The 13,347-nt window shown below is 42.5% G+C and overlaps 1 protein-coding gene across 2 annotated transcripts in view; it reads left to right on the forward strand.

The window, feature by feature from the left end:
• vill (villin-like) overlaps positions 1 to 13,347 on the forward strand; it is a 14,466-nt gene continuing 1,119 nt past the window's right edge. Inside the window, exons 1-20 of one of the 2 annotated variants that reach the window (XM_030398689.1) lie at positions 2 to 143; positions 1,597 to 1,635; positions 6,124 to 6,207; positions 6,298 to 6,372; positions 6,483 to 6,682; positions 7,088 to 7,196; positions 7,507 to 7,617; positions 8,338 to 8,543; positions 8,638 to 8,716; positions 8,821 to 8,919; positions 9,055 to 9,208; positions 9,900 to 10,000; positions 10,125 to 10,262; positions 10,370 to 10,528; positions 10,710 to 10,889; positions 11,037 to 11,182; positions 11,578 to 11,722; positions 12,043 to 12,231; positions 12,450 to 12,518; positions 12,659 to 12,976. In XM_030398689.1, the coding sequence (XP_030254549.1) occupies positions 108 to 143; positions 1,597 to 1,635; positions 6,124 to 6,207; positions 6,298 to 6,372; positions 6,483 to 6,682; positions 7,088 to 7,196; positions 7,507 to 7,617; positions 8,338 to 8,543; positions 8,638 to 8,716; positions 8,821 to 8,919; positions 9,055 to 9,208; positions 9,900 to 10,000; positions 10,125 to 10,262; positions 10,370 to 10,528; positions 10,710 to 10,889; positions 11,037 to 11,182; positions 11,578 to 11,722; positions 12,043 to 12,231; positions 12,450 to 12,518; positions 12,659 to 12,976 (2,637 nt within the window). In that variant the 5' untranslated portion in view covers positions 2 to 107. Of the gene's footprint in view, positions 144 to 1,596; positions 1,636 to 6,123; positions 6,208 to 6,297; positions 6,373 to 6,482; positions 6,683 to 7,087; positions 7,197 to 7,506; positions 7,618 to 8,337; positions 8,544 to 8,637; positions 8,717 to 8,820; positions 8,920 to 9,054; positions 9,209 to 9,899; positions 10,001 to 10,124; positions 10,263 to 10,369; positions 10,529 to 10,709; positions 10,890 to 11,036; positions 11,183 to 11,577; positions 11,723 to 12,042; positions 12,232 to 12,449; positions 12,519 to 12,658; positions 12,977 to 13,347 lie in introns of both variants that reach the window. The other variant, XM_030398690.1, reaches the window with a different exon arrangement.

A 13,347-nucleotide genomic window follows, 5' to 3' on the forward strand; every position in this document is an offset into this window, starting at 1 on the left:
GCCTGAGAACTCTTGTGGAGGTTTATTTCCCCCCTCTTTATTTTCCACTTGTCCCTCAGATATGTGAGGACTGGAGTTCAGCACGGTATTGACATGATCATACTTTCATGATGGATTCTAAAAATGGAAAGCTCTGGTCAAAGGTAAGAAAAACTTTACTCTTAGTGCATTGACTCATTGAGGAAAAACCAGGTTAGTTATGTAACAATCTGTTTCCCAGATTCCCTGGCAGGGATTGTGTGAACTATGTAAGATAAAGACTGGTTTAATAAATGTGTCCCTGAGCAGAAAACACCAGCGGGGAGCCTCATCCATGACTCATGCGTCAACTGCAAAGTGCAACAGAAGAAGTTTGCAGATTTTTTCACACATTTTGGGAATGACTGGTGTGACAGGAGAGCAGTTTGAAGGGTTTTTTTTTTTTTTTTCATCTCAAGGTTATCCTCAGCCAAAATTAATTCCCGGTGTATCTTGACATACAAGTCAGTGTTTGACTAAGGATCAACAAAAGCTCTCTCGTCCATTTTTTTCTTTTGCTTCAAAACCATTTTGGATGCAGCGTGTGAATACATCCCCACATTAAGCAAACAAATGTAAACACAAGCTGCCAGTGCCTTCTCTGCTGGGAGATCAAAGCTCCGGAGCTGTAAACCTCCAGTAATGTCAGGCGTTCCTCCTCGAGTGTCTGCTGTGTGAGTAGGCACGGAGCGAGAGACTTAGCCACAGAAAAGCCTTCTGATTCCTTTCCAATAACCACTCGGAGCTCCTTGAGTCCAATTCCCCCATCTGCTAGTTGTAACAGTTGTGAAATGAATAATTGGTGTCAAGTGGCCCCTGTAATGCCCGCTGTGCTGCTGTGAGGCTCGGGGCGAACATAAACACCGACTCTGGCTCGGCTACTTAAAGCACAATCAGGAGCTCGAGTGAGGAGGTTCGAGTCCAATCTTGATCCAGGTATATCGTGGATGATTTGCTCAAGGATCTTGACTTTTTTTCCCAGTGCGTTCTGCAAGTCTGGCTCTATTCATTCAAGCCAGAATCTCCACATGAAAACACCTTCTGGTCAGGGGGATCTGGAAACAATGCATGAAGAGGCCTATTTAAAGGAGCGCTGTGTAGTTTTGGGGAAGAAATGTTGATCAGAGAGATCTTAATTAGCTTAATAAATTAAATAAACAAACTGACCTTAAAGGACAACACAATTTCATAATTTTTTACTCTCTTTATACGTGACGGACCCTGCCACCGTCCTAGCTTCAAACAGTGTTCTTGGGACCTTATTTACCTTTTAAGAACAGCTTGTTTATTCAGTCATAGAACAAAAATAATATTTCTGAGTTGGTCCTGAATATTGTTGATGTTAAAATTCCGGGTTTGAATTTCTTCCCTTAAAACAACAGAGTGGCCCTTTAAGGGTGTTGCACTGTAAATATCAAGACAGGAAATTGCAGGTGTGCTCGTGCCTGGGCGTGGAGACAAATACAGCCCGCCCTCGCCGCTGCCACACACACTCCAGTTTGCAGACGGGAGGAAAAGCAAGCGATCCTTTCATCGCTTAAAGACATCACATCACTAATCTGCCTCCAAATCTTGCAGGAGACCCCGTGGCCTTCACTCCGGGAGACACAAGACAAGGTGAGATCCATTTAACAAACTTTATTCAAAGTATTACAATTTATCATTTTTTCAGCCTTCTGAACGTCCCTCTGTGCTTTCTAAATCCCAGTGGTTCCCTAAAAACAGCATCTTCTTTGTCATATATGCTGAAAATGATTCTCAAAACAGACTTCATGCGGTGTTTTTGAGCCTTTATCATATGATGTTAAAGAGATGACCCCATTAGGATGCATTAACAAAGCTCATTGCGTGTGCTGAGTCAATAGACAGTGCAGGTTAACTGAAGTGGAACCAGTCTTTCATGTCACACTAATGGAAGCAACGCTGCTCACTTTCAATTCATCTTTTCAAATATTGTTTGTTTGAGTTTTTCATTCACTTCCATCAGGATCAGGTTGCAAAGTGCATTAGTTGTTTCTCACTCACGACATGGAGCTGAAGTCGGAATCCTTCTGTAACTGGTGACTTAATAATCAGTTAAATGCAATTAATCAATTCAAGTTAAGTGGAGGAGAGAGAAACGCGTTCTCCTCTTCAACCAGATCTTTCAAAGTTCGTGCAGGACATCGATTTACAAAATAAACTCCTTTAAGTGGTTTTATTATCACAAATACATCAATTGACAATGTGACCCCACACTTTAAATTCATAGCAGGTATTCCCTGATTATTTTTTGTTTAGCAGCCTAGTCTTTCATACATTTTCACACTCATTTTAACCATAGTTTGATATGTGGATTAAACACGGGCGTGGCCTGTCCTTTGACCAGATAACAATACAAATTGTCAATACAAAGGGCGTCACTTTGTGCTGAATAGTGGTGGGGTCATAAGGGTTGAGTTAATGTCACTGACAACCTACAGTGTAGAAAACCTGTCACAAAACGTTACTAGTTATGTTTTAATATAAGCAAAGATGGAAATGATACAATTCAAGGACTTTTTAAGCACTTTTCACAGCAAACTGATTCAAAATTAAGGGTCACAGGTTCATATAGATATTCTTATATGCCGTAACCGAGCAGAGTACTCGAGTCTGTCACATACCAAAGACATTTTAAACTGTAACGTAAATGATTTTAGTCTTTGTAATGAGCGGGTAGTCGGAGTAGACGACTGCAAAAACTGGCATTATGGTGCATCCAGTATGTTATATTTATTTTATTCATTTCAATGGGACCATGTATAGTATTAAAGATGAATGCTACCTGATCTAGCTTAAAGCTAATTTTCACCTACAGTCATTTGGTAAGTCACAATTAAAACACATACAGGGGGAATAAACAGCACTAAAACAAACAAGACAGCCAATGTTATATACATCTATACATAATATACTATCATAAGAGTGTGTAGCAGGATAAATTTCAGCAATAAACGTGTCCTATTACAGGTCACTGTACCATCAGCATGATTTAGAAGATAATAAAGTTACACAATGTTGCTTGAGGATTCCCTGCTCTTTAGTCCGTCCTTGGGCTGTTGCAACAAACAAATTAACCCTCTTGGAATCAATAAAGGATTGTGTTATCTTATCTTATGTTGGAGCATTTGAAAGCAATGATAAAGTGGTGATTGACCATATAACTTTCCATTTACAAATTGAAATTCATAAGCAACAAAATCCTCCATTGTTAAATTTATGGTGTCGATGACTACAAATGGTGTTCAGACTACAAACTACAAGTCAATTTTCAGTGGCAGCCAGTGATTTGAAGCTACAATGTGAAAGAAAGCGCTACAAAGTTCAGCTAGCCTGAGCTTCCAACAGTTTGGCAACAATGAAGCTGTCCAGCCTTGGCCATTTGTGTAAAGAGAACATATGCAGTCAGGAATTAAGCTGCAAAGCCACACCTGGTCTGTATGACCATTAGCTTATGGTGGCTAATGTTAGCAAACTGATAGATACTTCTGTAAATTGAATTAGTAAGATGTCTTTATGACTCTTCTCTACTTGTCAAATATGTTTAATTTATCCCATAATTAAGTCCACGAAGGAGGTTGTGCTCTCACCCTTGTCCATTTGTTGGTTATTGGTTAATTTGTTGGTTTGCGACCACGATTGTACAAAAACTACTGAAGGGATTTCCATGTAACTTGGATTGAGGGTGGGTCTCAGCCAAGAATAGACCCCATTAACATCTGGTGTGAATCCATGGCATGGATCTCGATGAAAAAAAACGGGCCTATTTGAGTGGATGGTATCTATGAGTGATAGATATGGTGCTCTTAAATTGTGGTTTGAATATGTTTCATTTGATATTGGATTATGCTTGATTGAATCAAATATACTCTCCTTACTTCCATTGTAGCTGATATTTTTGCTTTTTATTAAAAGTCACAAATTCTTTCTGCAAAGCTACTGATACAGCTGCACTTGTTTATGTACTATATTTAGCATATTGTGAAATTATCTCAGTATGACTCAGTCTTTGTCTCTCACTCCTCCTCAGATCCGAACACTGAAGCCAAATTAATTTTGCAACTTCAGCCATAAGCCCTCACGTTACTTGAACCCGAGCCCTGTTTGTTCTGCATGTGTCACCTCTTTATCTGATCCCCTGAATACCAGAGTTCTGTTAATATTAATAAAAAGGTGTGGTTAACATCCTGGTAGAGTAAAGGTGACCTGAACTCACCTTACACCGCCCACTCAATCAATCACTGACCAGCAAGATATTATTCAGGGAGTAAAGATTGAACTCAGAGGCAAAGTGCAGCACATGAGCCATAAATTATAGCTGACTTATTTCTCTGGAGAATAACTGCAAACCACAGTTACTCCAGCTATTTGACGAACATTTCTTGCGTGCATGGATCCATGGATCATGCATTTGCATTCATGATATGTTCCCGGCAGCGTGACATCCGACCGAGCCTGTTTCCATACAGCGTGTCACCATAAGCCTATATTCTTGGCTCAGCTGGTGCTACACAGTGTTTGCTTATCAGTGCTGTTGTTCCTGATACCTGACTCAAGAGGCAGTTTAAGCACCGCTGATTGCAGAACTTGTATGTTGCTATGGCGCCAAGCTGACACTCATTAGGGGGGATTAGAGGTGTTTCGCTGTCAGAGATCCAATCTTTTGAAATGCTTCACTTGTCGTGTTGGAGACATCTGTTTGAAGTGAAAAGACAGGGATGAGGAGGAGGCTTCAAGAATGCAGTGTTTCTCTGCTGAAGTACTTCGGAGGCGTTACAAATGAGGATGTGTTTTCTGATGTGCGATTTAAAAGTTCTAACATATACTTTATATCGCTAGGCTATGAGCAGTAGTGGGAGAAGTCCTCAACTCTGCAGTTGCTCTCAGCTCTACTGAAAGATTCAGTGATTTCCAGCTCATTTTTTGGTTTTCCATGGTCCAAGCTTTATTGTTTAGGTTCACGCTTGCTGCTCTCGTGGCAATTTTTTCTCAAACACTGGCTAAAAACCAACTATGTGCTCACCACCAAACAACAGGCAAAGCTGTGGGACAAAATGTTAGTGGGGCATTCAGCAGAGAGCCGCAGAGGTGGTGGGGACCAAACACAGAGCTAAAAGTTAGTGCATATTGGCAAATGAATGCTAAAGCGCAAACAAGACATTGTCTGTTAAGCTATTTCAACCAAAAAAGTTATAACGCTTTTTTGTTGTGTTCACAGCCCTGCATCAAAATCTTACTAAAGCAAAATGTATTAGTAGAAAGTAGTGGATGATTAGTAGAGAAATCTACTTAACATATCAAAAGTAAAGCTTTGTACTTTGTAGGACGCCTCTTTAAGAACTTCTCTGGCCTGATTGGATAGAGTGGGCAGGGACACCAGAACGTTTCTTTCCTCTTTCACGAAAAGACAAACACTCCGTTACATCGATTACTGTTGGAATAAAGAGCTTTTTAACATTTATTTTCATAAAATATATATCACTTACAGCAGCTTTAAAGTGCGGTAAAAGGACAAAATTAACCTATGAAAAGATGAGGAGGAGGATTATAAAGTGCCTCAAAATGGAAAAACTCCAGTAATGTACGCACAAGTACATTTAAACTGTGCTTAATTACAGCACTTGAGTAAATGTATTCAACTACACTTCACCTCTGATCACAAATCCTGTGAGTTTGAACATATTGGTGTACTTCAACATCTTGAATTCATTAATTCACTTGTGCATATGTGTATGTTTTCATTGCATTGTATAGACAGTGTTCCAAGTCAAAGATACATGTAATATATCTTCAAGAAGGCCTTTATATGTATTTTGCTGAGTTGCATGATTACTACATATCAAAAATGTTTACAACCACGCTCAAACCCTAGAAATCCTCTGTTGATTCAAGGTAACAAACAGTGTGTTTCATTCGTCTGCCTGTTGCTATAACTTCCTGAAGCCAGTCAGAGAGTGAGGAGGCGATTTGATAACTGTCATATTTTGTCTTTATTTAGAGTAGCCTAGAGGCAGAAATTACATAATGTGTATTTAAAATCATGGACAACTTACCTGTGTGTGTGTGTGTGTGTGTTTGTTTCAGTTCAGCAAGATGATGACTGAAGAAAGTCTCGACGCCTTCAGAAGCGTCAGTCGAAAGCCGGGCCTGCAGATATGGACCATCAACGTAAGTCAAGACTTGAACAGATTTTATGTCCGACGAGCTGAAATCTTGCTTTTTTTTCTTTCTTACTGACTTTGTTGTTTCCTCATTCAGAACATGAAGATGGCGCCTGTCTCACCCAGAGGTTACGGTAACTTCTTCGAGGGAGACTGTTACATTGTTCTTTATGTGCGTTCAACACTGAGAGCTCAACATTAATGATGTGATATGCGCATGCCTCGACAGTATCTGTGCAAATGCGAGTCTTCAATCTGTGTATTTTTTATTTCTTTTGCCAGATCGTTGAGAACAGGGGCTCGCGGCAATCCATCGACATCCACTACTGGATAGGGAACACCTCCTCCCAGGACGAACAAGGCGCGGCTGCCATCTACGTCACCCAGCTGGACGAGTACCTGGGCGGGAGTCCGCTGCAGCACAGGGAGGTGCAGGGTTATGAGTCTCCACGCTTCAGGGGCTACTTCAAAAACGGCCTCATGTGAGTCAAAGAAAGGGCCTGCTGTGTGAACTAGAAGGGGGTGGTGACTGAATAAAGAGTCACACACACTCACACACACACACACACACACACACACACACACACACACACTCACACACACACACTTGTGCTGTAATCTTCCTGAGACATGGCTTACAACTGTAATCCCTCTGCGTGAAATCATTATGACACAAATTACAGTTGTTTTGTTGAGGCTCGGCAAAGAAAAACACAGTTTTCTCTCGCCCAGTTTGTCGACCTCTGACTTTTCATTGTGTTTTATGTAACATTGAGGCAAACGAGAAAAGCTATAAACACTCTGGTCCGCTCTTTCCATTCCTCCTGCCTCCACTGGGCTGTTTTATCACACTTGACCTTTGGTTGTGTACGCCGCTCTCTCCTCAGCTACAAGAAGGGCGGGGTGGCCTCGGGTTTTCACCACGTGGACACCAATGTCTACAACATCCTGCGACTGCTGCACGTCAAGGGGAGGAAACACGTCACAGCGACGGAGGTATGCAGAGTGGAATATTAAAGGGCCGTGTCGGGGATTAATGCCCGCTGCCCAGTGCCTCCCACTGGAGCTATCACAGGCTTCAACACAGCCGCGCTGGAAGGGGCGCTGGCACTCCCTCTTTGACAAATTACGGCGCGCTTGTTGTCATAGCTGTCGAAGGGGGTTGTGAATTGCCCCGAGCAGTGCTATGACTGTGATTAAGTAATATTTCCCTATGTTGAAAACTATTTGTTTCTCACAACGTTTATTTTTCAATGACAGCTTGTACTGTGCATTTGAATAAAGAGAAACCGTCTGGTACATGCAGGTGGAGGTGTCATGGAACAGCTTTAACAACGGAGATATATTCCTGCTGGATATCGGGAAAGCCATAGTGCAGTGGAACGGCCCCCAGAGCAACAGGAGAGAGAAGCTCAAGGTAATCCTCCCCTCTGATTGGTTGTAAAGCGGCGTAAAAATATTCCATTACAAATAAGCAAAGGGAGAAAAGTATCACCAATAATAAAGAATGCTTTAAGTCACAAAAGTATCCAGGGATTTTTCACTGGAATACAGTGAAGTACCATGAAAAAGAAAAGTGGAAGTACCTTAAAAACGGTGCAAGCACTTGAGAGATGATCTTACTTTTATTTTACAGGGAAAGACACAATTCAAAAATGACAATTACGTTTCCACCGGGGGTCTGGAGACTTTGGATGAACTTAAAAGATATTGTTCAGTTCCTTCCTGGTTTTTCTTTTAATGGGTATTTTCATTTTAAGACATTTCCAACCAACCAATCAACCAACCAACTAATTCAAATAACAATTCCTTTCAAATTAAATCAGGGAAAACAACACAAAAGCAGAACATTGTTGCTAGCCGTCATCACGTTCACATTACAGCCTTTAAAAAGTAGAAAGAGAAATGTGCTGTAATTTCCCTCTCAGGCCTGAATGAAGTCGCATTGAATTGAACTGAATAATAATGTAGCTCAGAGATATTAATCTTGTTATTAGTCGGCGGGGGTCTCAGTGGCAACCTTTAGTATCAGTTTTCAAATGCAAGGCAAAAAATAATTTGGTACCATATTCTATATTTCCTTCATGGTAGAAAACATTACGCTAAATCTCCAGCTCCTCTCATCTCTCGTTTGCAGGCAGTCTTGTTGGCGCAGGACATCCGGGACAGGGAGAGAGGAGGTCGAGCTCAGATTGGTGTCGTGGAGGGAGGAGACGAGAAGGATTCCCCGGAGCTGATGAAGATCATGACGGCCGTGCTCGGCCAGAGAAACGGGCCTGTGAGGGAGGCCACTCCTGATGACAGATCAGACCAGGCGCAGAACAACAACGTCAGACTCTACCAGTAAGGACTATGTCATCACCTGCTTCATCATTGGTGAAATATATATTGGACTATTTTGACTGACTTGATAAAATCCACCACTGTTTCTCCTCAGTGTGTTTGAACACAGCGGAAATCTGGTGGTTCAAGAAGTGGCCACAGAGCCTCTAACGCAAGACCTGCTGCGCTCCTCTGTAACTGTCTTTTAACCTTCAAACATATCTCTCAGATACTGTTATTATCCTTAGAAGATGGGGTCTCATTGTTCATTTAAAATCTTTTTTTCTCTCACTCTCAGGACTGTTACATCGCGGACCAGAGAGGCTCCAGTGTGATGGTGTGGAAAGGCAAACAGGCCTCCAAGGAGGAGCGGCGAGAAGCTCTCAACAGGGCGTTGGTGAGTTCACGAAATAAATCTCCTTTATACTCTCTAATTATTCAATGTTATGGCTCTCTCTGGCCAGGGTCACCAAGTTGAGTAGTCATAATATATCAAAGGCATGAAAAAGACTCCTCTCATCTTTCCTACCAGGGCTATATCAAAGCCAAGAACTACCCGTCCAGCACCAGCGTGAAGGTGATGAGCGAGGGGGGGGAGTCGGCGATGTTCAAGCACTTGTTCAAGTCCTGGAGAGATAAAGGGCAAACTCAGGGTCTTGGCACCACCTACAACGTCGGGAAGATAGGTAACCTCTACCTGACCTGTAATTTATTCACATCTGAGTCAGAAAGCTGTAAAAGAAAATGTTCTAACACACCTATGACCTTCTGACACTAATTTATGGATATTATCATGATATATGGAGACCTAAGAGTACGAGATTAGATAAACAAATAAATAATCTAATAATCGTGACCAAATACTGGAAAAAAGTTGTGATAAGACCATAGAATGTTTTAACTTCAATGTTTTTTCTTCTTTTCTCAATAAAAGAGCTGATTGCAGATCATTTTTATTTAGTTATTTAGTTTTTATTTAGTCCCCTGTTTCTGCCAACCATAGATGAACGTGAAGTTTCTTTACTTTTTTAAAATGTTTTTTTGTTGTGACGCTTATAGTGTGGTTGGGTTTAGGTCTAAAAACCACAAGGTTACAGTTCGGAAAAAATCACGTTTTGTCAACATGGTTCTGTCGACACGAACACAGCTGGATAATTTCCCGAATTCTCGTCAAAGTATAAAGAATATAGATAAACGCCTGCTGAACAATGGTCTCTCACTTGGCAGCCATCAGTTTTGTTGCCCCAACTTTGTGTTAAAAATAATCAAGCTCATTTGGGCTAACGGATGTTAAAACACCAGCTCAAGAGCACCAAGACCTCATTGCAGACCTGTTATATTTGATTTTTTCTAATACTGAGAACTTTGTCCATGCAGCAAAGGTAGACCAAACAAAGTTTGATGTGATGCAGCTCCACGCACGTCCCGAGCTGGCAGCGCAGCACCGCATGGTGGATGACGCCTCAGGAGATGTGACGGTGAGGGGGGAAAAATGCAGAACAATTGTCTTACGCCAAAATACACACAAAGAGTAGACAGGCTTCATGTTGTAATGTCTGTATCATAAGAGGAATGTGCTGAATGCCTTCATGTTTTTTTCAGGTGTGGCGTATTGAGAACTTGGAGCTGGCCGAAGTAAATCGACGTACATATGGACAGTTTTATGGAGGAGACTGTTATTTGGTGCTGTACACGTATCAAAGATCGGGCCAGCAGCAGTACATCCTCTACATGTGGCAGGTCACTGTCATACTTTTTTCGTTTCTTAATTCTCTTTTGCTCTGATGAATTAAAAAAGAACAGTCACAGCTCTGTATCAACTCGACTTTATGTTCGTCCTACACCAGGGCCGTCATGCCACTACGGATGAGATCACAGCTTGCGCCTACCAGGCCGTCAACGTTGATAACAAGTACAATGGAGCCCCGGTCCAGGTCAGGGTGGTCATGGGAAAGGAGCCTCGCCACTTCCTGGCTATTTTCAAAGGCAAACTCATCATTTTTGAGGTGCGACTTTTCACACCAAGGTCTACCTTCTGCTGTATTACAATTGTGCAAATTCAAAACAGACCTGTGTCTTCTTTGTGTGTTTATGTGTCAGAAGGCTGGAGCCCTTACTCCTGCAATACAAGGAGAAAAATGCAAATCTCTGCACGCATGTTATGTTTGTGTTTGTGTGTGTCTTCAGGGTGGTACAGGCCGAGCCAGTGCGGTGAACCCGGACAAGGGTGCCAGGCTCTTCCAGGTGAGAGGAAACGATGAGCTGAGCACTAAGGCCACCGAGGTGCAGGCGAGGGCCTCGTCTCTGAACACCAATGATGTTTTCCTGCTGAAGACGGACCACGTCAGCTACCTGTGGTATGGAAAGGTATGCGCGTCGTTGTGAACACTATGAAACGCTGCACGTGCCTGACGTGCACTCCCTTTTGAGGAAAAACATTTTTAAAAATGTGTGTTGTTCACACACAAATCCACGTTTGTTTGATGTCGTCCCTCCTCCTCGATCCGTCTCCAGGGCTGCAGCGGGGATGAGAGGGTGGTGGGGAGAGCGATGTCTGATGTGCTGTCCAAGCAGGACAAGCAGGTGGTGATGGAGGGCCAGGAGCCAGCTGAATTCTGGGTAGCTCTGGGAGGAAAGGGTCCCTATGCCAGCGACAAGAGGTAAACACAGAAAGCAGCAACTCCATGCCTTTGAATCTGGGTTTTCTGACTCATATTCAACTCAGGTCTTGTTGTTCGCGTCATATTTTGTTCTTACTGACTGTTATAGCTCAAGGAAGAAAAAAACAAACAATCAAAATAGCCTATAAACACAGAATTTTTTCCGAAAGTCGTCCAAAAAGCTCTTTAATCATATTTTGCAACATTAATAAGCTTACATTTAAATCTGCGAGGATTATTTTTATATCGTGGTCAGTGGAATATGCCCAATGTCGTCTTGAGCCAATGAAATATAGTCTACACGTCTCCACCCCCCCAAACGCGCACACACACACACACACGCAAACACAGAGATTACACAGTTTTAATGTCAGCAAGCTCGGTGTCGTTTACAGAATGCAGAGGGAGGAGCCTCTTCACAGTCCCCGGCTGTTTGAATGCTCCAATCAGACGGGCCGGTTCAGGATGACCGAGGTGGACGACTTCACCCAGGACGACCTGGATGAAGAGGATGTCATGCTGCTGGACACCTGGGAGGAGGTGAGAGGTCATCAATCAGCCGGGCTTTAGATTGATGCGTGGAGAGATGCAACTGTTCCTCCACTTGCCAGAGAAAATCAAGCTGTTAATTGGAGGATTAATTTGCTTGATGAGATTAAAGGAAATATGTATTACTTAAAAACAGAATTCTGAATGAAAAACATATTAATATGTCTTAAAATGTTAATTTTCCATATATGAAATGTTGCTGGGGAGGAGAGCATTCAGTGAAGCACTTAAAGGAACAGAATTTGGAAATATAGATATGCGTGTTCATGATGCTCTGGCACCGATTTATCTCTCCTTTTCTTTCACCTCAGATTTTCTTATGGGTTGGAAACTTAGCCAATCAGTACGAGACCAAGGAGGCATGGAACTCTGCGCAGGAATACCTGAGGACCCATCCAGCAAGGCGCGACCCCGACACACCCATCATCTTTGTCAAAGAGGGCCACGAACCGCCCACCTTCACCGGCTGGTTCAATGCCTGGGATCCTCATAAGTGGAGTGTGAGTGAGTCTGATCTCAGTGAGAGGCACTAGAGTGTGTTTAACACAAGAATGCAGCATGATGAACGCATCACAAATCAGTGTGGTATTCTATAACTGTAGCAGAGACACAAATATCACATGAATAATTTTGTGCGATGTGGATGATTTCATGGACTGTTTGAAGACCCTGCATGCTCACTAATTTTCAATCCCCACTCACTTGATCTTCTCCACAGGGAGGCAACTCCTATGAGGAGATGAAAAAAAAGCTGTGTGATGCAACATCTATCTCACAGATCACTGTAGTAAGTGATTGACTGACACTAATCCCAATATTAATTGACTAAATGTACTAACATCACAAATGTCAATAATGTGTTTTACAATTTTGATGTAAGAATCCTCAAAAGATATGATTTCGCTCACCCATGTGCTGTGTCATCAGGATTTCTCTAATCTCAATAAGAGTCCTGGGGGTAGTTACCAGGCTCCAGGAGGCCCAATGACCTCCCCCCCAGTCTACAGGACCCACGGAGGTGATCTCTCCCCCAGACCTGCTACTCCCACCAGCCCGTCCACCCTGAGAACCCAGTCCCCTGTGCTCATGAACCTGTCCCCCTCCTCTCGCTTCAATCTAACATTCACGGATGGTGGCATTAAGTCCCCCTCTGCTGGATACTCAGGGAAGTTTCTGGACCCAGAGCTGCTCATCAACAAGTCTCCTAGTGAGCTGCCGCAGGGAGTGGACCCCAGCCAGAGAGAGGTGGGTGCAGTACTATGGATCTGGTGCACTGCACAAAAACATGGAAGTCATTCTGTGCAAGATGTTAATAATTGTGTGAATGCTGCAAGCATGGATGTTTTAGTGAACTGACCTCCTTGTTGGAGAGTCATACTGCAGAACTCGTGCTTTCTGCTACTGATTCTGATAAGTCTTTTTGATATTGAGTATCTGCATAAAATACAGAAACACCCAAACACACAATTAGTGAAGCTATTTAAATCTGTTGACAGCAGAGAAGCTTTTGTGTAGTATTTAGTGTGTTATCTGTGCAGTGGACTGTGAATTTGCTGCAGCAGGAAGCTTTGATTGCGCACAACGTTTTTTCAACCAACAGAAGCACCTGAGAGTTC

The sequence above is a fragment of the Sparus aurata genome, chromosome 19 (assembly GCF_900880675.1).
Source record: "Sparus aurata chromosome 19, fSpaAur1.1, whole genome shotgun sequence".
NCBI lineage: Eukaryota > Metazoa > Chordata > Actinopteri > Spariformes > Sparidae > Sparus > Sparus aurata.